General features: G+C 55.9%; 2 protein-coding genes across 2 annotated transcripts in view; both read left to right on the top strand.

The window, feature by feature from the left end:
• TIMELESS (timeless circadian regulator) overlaps positions 1-9,263 on the top strand; it is a 17,252-nt gene extending 7,989 nt beyond the window's left edge. Inside the window, exons 12-24 of the mRNA XM_064734654.1 lie at positions 542-751; positions 2,048-2,199; positions 3,445-3,530; positions 3,612-3,735; positions 3,817-3,899; positions 3,975-4,123; positions 5,646-5,811; positions 5,919-5,987; positions 6,060-6,178; positions 7,883-8,021; positions 8,105-8,141; positions 8,251-8,366; positions 9,018-9,263. Coding sequence (XP_064590724.1) covers positions 542-751; positions 2,048-2,199; positions 3,445-3,530; positions 3,612-3,735; positions 3,817-3,899; positions 3,975-4,123; positions 5,646-5,811; positions 5,919-5,987; positions 6,060-6,178; positions 7,883-8,021; positions 8,105-8,141; positions 8,251-8,366; positions 9,018-9,142 — 1,575 coding nt within the window. The 3' untranslated portion in view covers positions 9,143-9,263. The remainder of the gene's footprint in view (positions 1-541; positions 752-2,047; positions 2,200-3,444; positions 3,531-3,611; positions 3,736-3,816; positions 3,900-3,974; positions 4,124-5,645; positions 5,812-5,918; positions 5,988-6,059; positions 6,179-7,882; positions 8,022-8,104; positions 8,142-8,250; positions 8,367-9,017) is intronic.
• A 23-nt stretch (positions 9,264-9,286) lies between these two features.
• On the top strand, positions 9,287-10,760 carry APOF (apolipoprotein F). The gene is made up of 2 exons (XM_064734655.1): positions 9,287-9,315; positions 9,769-10,760. The coding sequence occupies exons 1-2, from the start codon at positions 9,287-9,289 to the stop codon at positions 10,745-10,747; spliced, it is 1,008 nt and encodes a 335-aa protein (XP_064590725.1). The 3' UTR covers positions 10,748-10,760.
• The last annotated feature ends 240 nt before the right edge of the window (positions 10,761-11,000 follow it).

The raw sequence follows: 11,000 nt of genomic DNA on the forward strand, positions 1-11,000 counted from the left end.
AGGATTTGACTCTGTGCTTCAGAAGGCTTGATTTATTATTTTATGATATATATATTACATTATATATATATATCATAAAAAAAATATCATAATATCAAAATATCATAAAAAAACATATCATAAAATCATTATTATTTATGATATATAACATACATTATTACTATAGTAATAGAATACTGTAGTATTCTATAATAAAAAGAATAGAAGGAAATACTATAATGAAAAGAATAGAAGGAGAAGCTTCATCTCAGAAGGGTAACTAAGCTAAGAACAGAAAGGAATGAATAAGAATAGAAAGGAATGAATTAGAATAGAAAGGAATGAATAATAAAAGTTTGTGTCTTAGAGAGTTTAAGCTAACTGGCCTGTGGTTGGCCATTAATTGTAAACATGCAACAGATGCACCTGTTGCATTCCACAGCAGCAGGTAACAGTTGCTCACATTTTGTGGCTGTAGCTTCTCAGCAAGACGAATTTTTAATGAAAAGATTTTAATGAAAAGATGTGGGGTCCTGCTGAGGGGCAGCCACGCTGACAGCAGTGCCGCAGGTTTGCCTGTGCCCCCGTGGTGCGGGCGCTGGTGCTGCTGCTGCGCGGCTACGCCCGGAACAGCGCCCGCACCAACCACTGCGCGGCGCGGCTGCTGCACCGCCTGGCCCGCGAGCTGCGCATGGAGCCCCTGCTCTTCCAGCTCTCCCTCTTCGCCCTCTTCCACCGCCTGCTCAGCGACCCCGCGGCGGCCGCGCACCAGGTCGGTCTGTGCCTGCAGCCCCCAGCCCGGGAGGGTCTGTGCCTGCAGCCCCCAGCCCCACTCAGTCCCTGCAGCCCCCAGCCTGGGAGGGTCTGTCCTTTCAGCCTCCAGCCCGGGAGGGTCTGTGCCTGCAGCCCCCTGCCCCACTCAGTCCCTGCAGCCCCCAGCCCGGGAGGGTCTGTCCCTGCAGCCCCCAGCTCTGCTCAGTCCCCAAAATCTCCCAATCCTTGCTCTGTCCCTGCCCCACTCAGTCCCCAGAATCTCCCAGCCCTTCTCTGGCTCTGCAGCCCCCAGCCCCACTCAGTCCCTGCAGCCCCCAGCCCTGCTCAGTCCCCAGAATCTCCCAATCCTGGCTCTGTCCCTGCCCTGCTCAGTCCCCAGAATCTCCCAATCCTTGCTCTGTCCCTGCAGCCCCCTGCCCCACTCAGTCCCTGCAGCCCCCAGCCCTGCTCGGTCCCCAGAATCTCCCAATCCTTGCTCTGTCCCTGCAGCCCCCAGCCCGGGAGGGTCTGTCCCTGCAGCCCCCAGCTCTGCTCAGTCCCCAGAATCTCCCAGCCCTGCTCTGTCCCTGCCCCATTCAGTCCCCAGAATCTCCCAGCCCCGCTGAGTCCCCAGAATCTCCCAATCTTTGCTCTGTGCCTGCAGCCCCCAGCCCGGGAGGGTCTGTCCCTGCAGCCCCCAGCTCTGCTCAGTCCCCAAAATCTCCCAATCCTGGCTCTGTCCCTGCCCCACTCAGTCCCCAAAATCTCCCAATCCTTGCTCTGTCCTGCAGTCCCCAGCCCCACTCAGTCCCCAGAATCCCCCAGCCCGAGAGGGTCAGTCCCTGCAGGCCCCAGCCCGCTCAGTCCCCAGAATCTCCCAATCCTTGCTCCGTCCCTGCAGCCCCCAGCCTCACTCAACCACAGAACTTCCCAGCCCCACTCAGTCCCCAGAATCCCCCAGCCCTTCTCTATCCCTGCCCCACTCAATCCCCAGAATCTTTTCTCTATCCCAGCCCCACTCAGTCCTCAAAATCTCCCAGCCCCGCTCAGTCCCCAGCATCTCCCAGCCCTGCTCTGTGCAGTCCCTGGCCCCATTCTCCATCCCTGCTGTCCCCCAGCCCCACTCTCTTTGTCCCCACATCCCCCAGCCCCTCTCTCCATCTCTGGTGTTCCCCAGCTCTGTATCCCAAATTTCCCTCAGCCCCTCTCTCAGCCCCCAGGATCCTCCAGCCCTACTGTTCATCCCCAGTGTCCCCCACTGCCACTCGCTGTCCCTGCTGTCCCCCAGCCCCTCTCTCCCTCCTGCTGTCCCCAGGAGCTGGTGACCTTGGCCAAGTTCATCGTGGGCAAGTTCTTTGCGCTGGCAGCCACCAACAAAAAAGCTTTTGTGGAGCTGCTCTTCTGGAAGAGCCCTGCCATCGTGGGTGAGATGAGCCAGGGCTACAGCTCCCTGCAGGAGGGAGAGGGGTGAGTGGGGCAGGGAGGGCGTGATGGTGCTCACAGGGGTCTTTGGGTGAGGGAAGAGATGAGGATCTGACTCTGTTTCAGAAGGCTTGATTTATTATTTTATGATATATATTACATTAAAACGATACTAAAAGAATAGAAGAAAGGGTTTCATCAGAAGGCTGGCTAAGAATAGGATAGGAAAGAATGATAACAAAGGTTTGTGGCTTGGGCTCTGTGTCCAAGCCAGCTGACTGTGATTGGCCATTAATTAGAAACAACCACATGAGACCAATCACAGATGCACCTGTTGCATTCCACAGCAGCAGATAATCATTGTTTACATTTTGTTCTTGGAGCCTCTCAGTTTCTCAGGAGCAAAAATCCTAAGGAAAATATTTTTCCTAAAAGTTGTTTGCGACAGGAGGGGGCTGCTCTCCCTTCTCCTGTGATGGTGGTCACAGGGGTTTTTGGGTGAGGGAAGAGAAGAGGATCTGACTCTGTTTCAGAAGGCTGATTTATTATTTTATTATATATATTACATTAAAACGATACTAAAAGAATAGAAGAAAGGATTTCATCAGAAGGCTAGCTAAGAATAGAATAGGAAAGAATGATAACAAAGGTTTGTGGCTCGGGCTCTGTGTCCAAGCCAGCTGACTGTGATTGGCCATTAATTAGAAACAACCAACATGGGCCAATCAAAAATCCAACTGTTGCATTTCACAGCAGCAGATAATCAATGTTTACATTTTGTTCTTGGAGCCTCTCAGCTTCTCAGGAGGAAAAATCCTAAAGAAAGGATTTTTCATAAAAGTTGTCTGCGACAGGAGGGGGCTGCTCTCCCTTCTGTCACGGGGGTTTTTGGATGAGGGAAGAGACAAGGATCTGACTCTATATTTCAGAAGGCTTGATTTATTATTTTATGATATATATATTACATTTTAACTATAATAAAAGAATAGAAGGAAAAGCTTAATCTCAGAAGGCTAGCTAAGCTGAGAATAGAATGGAAATGAATGATAACAAAGGCAGCTGGCTCTGACAGAGAGAGAGAAGCAGCTCTGCCGTGACTGGTCACTAAATCCAAACATCCACACGAGACCAATCACAGATCCACCAGTTGCATCCCACAGCAGCAGATAATCAACGTTTACATTTTGTTCTTGAAGCCTCTCAGCTTCTCAAGAAGAAAAAATCCTAAAGAAAGGGATTTTCATAAAAAGATGTCTGGGACATCCTCCCCTCCCTTCTCCCCCTCCCCAGGACCACCCGGAGCCGGGTGCCGCCCTGGACCCCTCAGGAGGAGCAGGAGCTGCGGGAGCTCTACTGGAAATACAAGGAGATGGAAGGTACTGGGGGGTCTCTGGGGTCTCAGTGGGACCCCTGAGGGGTGGCAGGGGCTCTGTCCCTTCACCCTTGCTGTCCCACAGGTGGGGACATCATCGCTGCCATCCTGGCCCAGCTCCCCTCGCCTGGACGGACGCGCAGGCAGGTGGTGAAGCAGCTGGTGAGGATGGGGCTGGCCAGCAGTGCCAAGGACTTCCCGAGGGAGAGGTGGGTCAGGGACCCCCCCCAGGGACAGGGCAGGGACCCCCCCACGGACAGAACTGACCCACAGCTGTTTCCCACCGCCAGGAAAGGCACCCGCATCGTGCTGTGGACGCAGGAGCAGGAGGAGGAGCTGACGCGGCTCTTCGAGGAGTTCCAGGGCTCGGATGGTGAGCTGGACATGAGGGGTAGACCCCCAAAAATCCCCCCCTGTGGCCTCCCCAGCCTGACCCTGCTCCCCACAGACGTCCTGGGGAACATCATGAAGCACCTGACGGCGCGGCGCTCGCGGGCTCGCGTGGTGGAGAAGCTGCTGGGGCTGGGGCTGGTGGCTGAGCGCAAGGAGCTCTACAAGAAACGCAGGAGGAAGAGCCAAGGGCACGGCCCTGGGCAGGTACGGGGGGCTGGAGGTGCTGGGCTGGGCCCTGGGGGTGCTGTCCCATCCTGGGGGCACCCAAATGTGGCCTGTCCTCACCCTGGGGACACCCAAATGTTCCTGTCCCCACCCTGGGGGCACCCAAACATGGCCTGTCCCATCCTGGGACACCCAAATGTGGCCTGTCCCCATCCTGGGGACATCCAATCATGGCCTGTCCCCATCCTGGGGACACCAAATGTGCCCTGTCCTCACCCTGGGATACCCAAACACAGCCTGTCCCCACCTGGGGGCATCCAACATGGCCTGTCCCCACCTTGGGGACACCCAAACATGGTCTGTCCCATCCTGGGGGCATCCAAATGTGGCCTGTCCCATCCTGGGGACACTCAAACATGGTCTGTCCCATCCTGGGACACTCAAACATGGTCTGTCCCCACCCTGGGGCACCCAAACATGGCCTGTCCCACCCTGGGACACCCAAACAAGCCTGTCCCCATCCTGGGGCACCCAAAGTGGCCTTTCCCCGCCCTGGGATACCCAAAACAGCCTGTCCTCATCCGGGACACCCAAATGTGGCCTGTCCCAATCCTGGGGGCACCCAAATGTGGCCTGTCCCCACCCTGGGATACCCAAACACAGCCTGTCCCCATCCTGGGGACACCCAAATGTGGCCTGTCCCCACCTTGGGGACACGCAAACATGGCCTGTCCCCACCCTGGGGACACTCAAACATGGCCTGTCCCCACCTTGGGGACACCCAAATGTGGCCTGTCCCCATCCTGGGGGCACCCAAATGTGGCCTGTCCTCACCCTGGGACACCCAAATGTTCCTGTCCCCATCCTGGGACACCCAAACATGGCCTGTCCCCATCCTGGGGACACCCAAATGTGGCCTGTCCCCACCCTGGGACACCCAAACATGGCCTGTCCCCATCCTGGGACACCCAAACATGGCCTGTCCCCATCCTGGGGGCACCCAAATGTGGCCTGTCCCCACCCTGGGACACCCAAACACAGCCTGTCCCCATCCTGGGGACACCCAAACGTGGCCTGTCCCCACCCTGGGGGCACCCAAACATGGCCTGTCCCATCCTGGGGACACCCAAACGTGGCCTGTCCCCATCCTGGGGACACCCAAACACAGCCTGTCCCCATCCTGGGGACACCCAAATGTGGCCTGTCCCATTCTGGGGGCTGGAGGGTGCTGGGCTGTGCCCTGGAGATGCTGTCCCCATCCTGGGGGCACTCAAACATGGTCTGTCCCTATCCTGGGACACCCAAACATGGCCTGTCCCCACCCTGGGACACTCAAACATGGTCTGTCCCCATCCTGGGACACCCAAATGTGGCCTGTCCCAATCCTGGGACACCCAAACGTGGCCTGTCCCCATCCTGGGGGCTGGAGGATGCTGGGCTGTGCCCTGGAGATGCTGTCCCCATCCTGGGGACACCCAAATGTGGCCTGTCCCCATCCTGGGGACACCCAAATGTTCCTATCCCCACCCATGGGACCCCCAAACCCTGCTGGCTCCCACAGGCTGCCCCAGGTGTCCCGGCCATGCCAGCCCAAGACAGCTCAGGAGAGGATGAGGACAGCGAGGAGGAGGAAGAGGAGGATGAGGATGATGAAGGCCTCACGGAGGAGCACTGGGTGCCTGAGGAAGGGGCTGGGCAGGACCTGGCGCAGCACCTGCATGGGGAAGGTGGGTGGGGGGCTCCAGACCCCCCAGGTGGGTTTGGCTGAGCGGGGGGACCCTGCTGGACCCTGCTGGATCCTGCTGGATCCTTTGTCACCCTCTGGTGTCCCCAGGGCTGGCCGGGCCCCTGCGGTGGCTGCAGAACTGCCTGAGGAGAGCGGCAGAGGACCGAGAGGAGGACGGTGAGCGGGGTCAGGGTGGGCTGGGGTGGGTTGTGGGGTCGGGGTCCCTCTGACAGCGCTGTCCCACCCCAGGCGTGTCCCACCCGGTGCCGCTGGTGCCGCTCACGGAGGAGAACGAGGATGCCATGGAGGATCGGCGCTTCCGGAACCTTCTGCGGCAGCTGGGGCTGCGGCCGCCCGCCAGCGAGCAGGTGAGGTCCCTGTCCCCATCCATCCCTGTCCCCATCCCTGTCCCAGTTCACCCCTGTCCCCATCCATCCCCTTGTCCCCATCCCCTTGTCCTTGTCCCCATCCCTATCCCCATCCACCCCTGTCCCCGTCCTTGTCCCCATACATCCCTGTCCCCATCCATCCCTGTTCCCATCCATCTCTGTCCCCATCCCTGTCCCCATCCTTGTCCCCATCCCCTTGTCCCCATCCCCTTGTCCCCATCCCCTTGTCCCCATCCCTGTCCCCATCCTTCTGTCCCCATCCTTCTGTCCCCATGCCTGTCCCCGTCCCTATCCCCATCCATCCCTGTCCCCATCCCCTTGTCCCCATCCTTGTCCCCATCCCTTTGTCCCCATCCCTATCCCCATCCATCCCTGTCCCCGTCCTTGTCCCCATCCATCCCTGTTCCCATCCATCCTTGTCCCCATCCCTGTCCCCATCCCCTTGTCCCCATCCCTGTCCCCATCCCCTTGTCCCCATCCCTGTCCCCATCCCTTGTCCCCATCCCTTGTCCCCATCCCCTTGTCCCCATCCCCTTGTCCCCATCCCCTTGTCCCCATCCCTGTCCCCATCCCTGTGGAAGTTTGCAGGCATCCCCAACAAGGGAAGAGATGAGAAGCTTTTCTCCATGTTTCAAAAGGCTGATTTATTATTTTAGGATAAATATATTACATTAGAAGATACATATATTATATGAAAATAAAGTAATATATTGAAATTATACTAAAAGAATATAAGAAAATGTTTCGTCAGAAGGCAAGCAAGGAATAGAAAGGGTTAATAATAATAAAATTATTATTATTAAAATCAGAAATAATAATGAAACAGAAAATAAATAATAATAAATTATTTATCCATTCTATTCCTAGCATGGAATAGAAAGAATAAATAATAATAAAATTACTATTATTAAAATAATAAATAATCATAAAATAGAAAGGATAAAATAATAAAATCTTGTGACTCTCAGAGAGTCCGAGACAGCCAGATGGTGCTTGGCCATTAATTAAAAACAACCACACGAGACCAATCAAAGATGCACCTGTTGCATTCCACAGCAGCAGAAAATTATTGTTTACATTTAATTTCTGAGGCCTCTCAGCTTCTCAGGAGAAAAAATACTCGGGATTTTTCAGAAAATATCGTGGCTACACGTTACTAGCAAAGGGATTTTTCAGAAAATAGTGTGGCTACACCTTTTGAGAAAATCTTAGGATTTTTTAGAAAATATCATGGCTACACCTTAGGAAAAAAATCCTAGGGATTTTTAGAAAATATTGGCTACACCTTAGGAGAAGAATCCTAGGGATTTTTCAGAAAATATCATGGCTACATCTTAGGACAAAAATCCTGGTAAAGGGATTTTTCAGAAAATATCGTGGCTACAAAAATCCTGGCAAAGGGATTTTTCAGAAAATATCACAGCTACACTTTAGGAGAAAAATCCTGGCAAAGGGATTTTTCACCAAAAAAATCCTGGCAAAGGGATTTTTCAGAAAATATCATGGCTACACCTTAGGAGGAAAATCCTGGCAAAGGGATTTTTCAGAAAATATCATGGCTACACCTTAGGAAAAAAACCCTGGCAAAGGAAATGTGCAGAAAATATCGTGGCTACACTTTAGGAGAGAAATCCTAGAGAATTTTCAGAAAACGTGGCCCTGCCATGTCCCCCTCTCCCCCAGGAATCCTTCTGGCGCATCCCGGCCGCCCTCACCCCGCAGCAGCTCCGTCGCGCCGCCGCCTCCATCGCCCACCGCGACCCCCCAGCATCCCCCCAGAACCTTCCAGAGCCCCCCAGGTGCCCCCAGGATGGGGCTGCAGGTCAGGGGTGGGGCTGGGGGGGGGTGTGGGACCCCCAGATTTGGGCTGGCTCTGAGCCCCCCTCTCTTTGTGCCCCTCTGCAGAGCCGCCGATGGCAGCGCTGGGATCGGACTCGGAGAGGTGAGAGCAGAGCCCCCATCTCAGCTTTTGGGGGGCTGGTTTTTTTTTTGGGGAGGGGTCTTCTCCCTGCCTGGGGAGGGGATTCAGCCCCCCTGCATTGTCCCTGCAGTGAGGAGCCTGTCCCTGTCCCCATCCCTGTCCCCAGCCCGGTGCTGGCGCGCACCAAGAGGCGCCGGGAGCTCGCCAGCGAGGATGAGGATGAGGATGAGGATGGTGGGAGCTCAGGTGGGTTTGTCAGCGTTCAGAACCACATAATCACGAAAATGATTATGTTGGTGCTTTTTATTAAGAGCTCTGGGAATCAGGGGTGTTTTCCACCCAAATCTGACTCTGCCCATACATTCGACAGGATCGTGTTTTTATATTCTGTCCTTATGTAACTTTCATGTTAATTATTAAACTTATATTGTTCTATTGTTTACATAGATTTCAGCCAAGCATAGCCCCCCCCTTAAATTTCCAACATAGTTCCTCATGATTCTTCTTATGATTATATAATAATTAATATAATTGCTAAACAGTCATCACATCTAACAATTATATCATTTATGTACTGCTTATGCAGGTGCATAGCCCCCCCTTAAATTTCCAACATAGTTCCTCATGATTCTTCTTATGATTATATAATAACTATATTTAATTGCTAAACAACCATCACATCTAACAATAATTTATGTACCGCTTATGCAGGTGCAATGATCTGGGAAAACACAAAGCCTAATTTAACATTTAACAGAGTCTAATTTAACATTTTCCCAGGGCCCCACTATCGGGTTCAGCCTCTCTGCTCGCTCCTGGGGTTGGGGTTGTCCTGTCCCTGTCCCCTTTGTCACATCCTGGGGGGCTCAGCCCTCTCCCCTCTCCCTCCATCCACAGCCACTGATCCACCCCCACCAGCTCCTCGCTCTGAGGAGGATGAGGATGAGGATGAGGAAGATCCACAGCCCCGGGGGAGGAGGAAGCGCATCCGCTGCCTGGAAGAGGAAGAGGAGGACGACTGAGAGGCTTCCCTGTGCCCAGGCCTTGTGCTGTTTCCTGGGCTTTTTGCAGATTTTATTGCATTTCTGCAGCTTTTCTGCAGTTTTTCTTGGGTTTCTACAGCTTTTCTGGGGTTTCTGCAGTTTTTCTTGGGTTTTCTAGGTTTTATGGGGTTTCTACAGATTGCCTTCTGCAGGTTTTGATGCTGTTTTTTAAAAGCTGCACAACCAACCAGTTTCTCCACCTTCCCCTGCTGTCACCATCTCCCTGTTTTACCCCAAATTTCCTCCCTTTTTCCTCAGCCGTTGGGGTTTCGGGGTTTGTTTTTTTTTTTGTTTCTTAAAACTTTTTAAATCTAGACAAGGCCTAAATAAACACAAGTGACTTTTGCCCTCCTTGGGTGTGCGTGGGTCTGCAGGGGGCTCGGAGCCTCCCTGGCCTCAGGGAGTGCCCGGTCCCTGTCCCTGTGTCGCAATTCCCTGATAACCACGGCTATAAAGGGGTCACGGGGCCGGGCTGGCCGCAGTCACCGGCCAGGGGAGGGGACAGCAGGACAGGGGACAGCAGGACAGGTGAGGTGGCACAGGGTGGGTGGGCATGGGGGGCTGCGGGCACACGGGGGTCTGACTCAGCTCTGTCCTTCTCCCAGCGCCGCCACCATGCCCTGCATTCTGCTCTTCCTCCCTCTCCTCATCCTCAGCCATGCCATGGCTGCGTCCATCATCACCCCCGCGCTGGCTGATGGTGACCGGGCACTGCTGGCGGAGCTGGCAGCGCTGGCAGAGCCCGTCCCACCGCGGGCACCGTGCCAAAGCCTTCATCCTCATCGCCTCCCCGGCTTCTCCCGGCTGCCCGCGCTGCCCCGCGGGCTGGCCCGCGCTGCCCTGACCCTGGCACTGCTCAAAGCCGGCTGTGCCCCCCAGGCTGAGGCCGAGACAATGGAGCTGGCACGGGATGTGGGCACCACCACGGCCGCGGCGCTGCTGCGGGGGCTGGCGCGGGTACCGGGCGCTCCTGCCCCGCCGCCACCGCTGGCGCTGCTGCTGCTCAGGCTGGCACTGAGCCCGGGGGGCTCTGCCTGTGCGGATCCCCCCGTGCCAGGCACGGAGCACAACGGCACGGAGCCCGCGCCACCCCCGAGCCGGGAAAACCGGGAATTCCCGCCGTGCCGCGGCAGGGAGGATGAGGATGAGGATGAGGATGCCCGCGGCACCGTGCGGCGGCACCGGCGGGAGGATGAGGATGCTCGCAGCGCTGTGCGGCGGCACCGGAGGGAGGATAAGGATGAGGATGCCTGCAGCCCACCGGGGGAACGGGAGGCACACCGGGTGCTGGATTGGGTACCGGGAGTCAGCATCTTCTACAACCTCGGCACCAGCGTCTACTTCGCCTTCCAGGGCTGCGAATCCACGGCGTCCACCCGAGCGCTGGAAGCCGCCGAGGATTTGGGTTACGCGGGGCTGGCGGCGCTCACCGGCGGCTTGGGGGGCCCGGTGGCCATGGGGGTGCAGCTGGGGCTGCAGCCGGGGCTCAAGGCCGGGGTGAGGGCGCTCATCGGCTATTTCACCTCGGCCGGGGAGCCCTCGCCGGTGCCCACCGCGCACAGCGGCGCCGTGGTCATCGTGTGAATGAATAAAGCGGCACGTGTGGCAGGTGGTGCTGGCGGGTCGGTGTTTGGGGACGGATCGATGCGGGGTCACCCTGCCCTGGGGCGGCCGGAGCTTGGCCGTGTGGTGGCTTGAGGCACGTGGTGGCAGCTGGGCTGGGCTTGTCCCTGTCGCTATAGCCCCAGCCCTGTCCCTGTCCCAGTGGCCACACTGCCTTGTCCCTGTCCCTATGGCTCTTTCCCCTGTCCCTGTCCCCATGGCCCTGTCCCTGTCC

The sequence above is a fragment of the Zonotrichia leucophrys genome, chromosome 29 (assembly GCF_028769735.1).
Source record: "Zonotrichia leucophrys gambelii isolate GWCS_2022_RI chromosome 29, RI_Zleu_2.0, whole genome shotgun sequence".
In the NCBI taxonomy this organism is placed as follows: Eukaryota; Metazoa; Chordata; class Aves; order Passeriformes; family Passerellidae; genus Zonotrichia; species Zonotrichia leucophrys.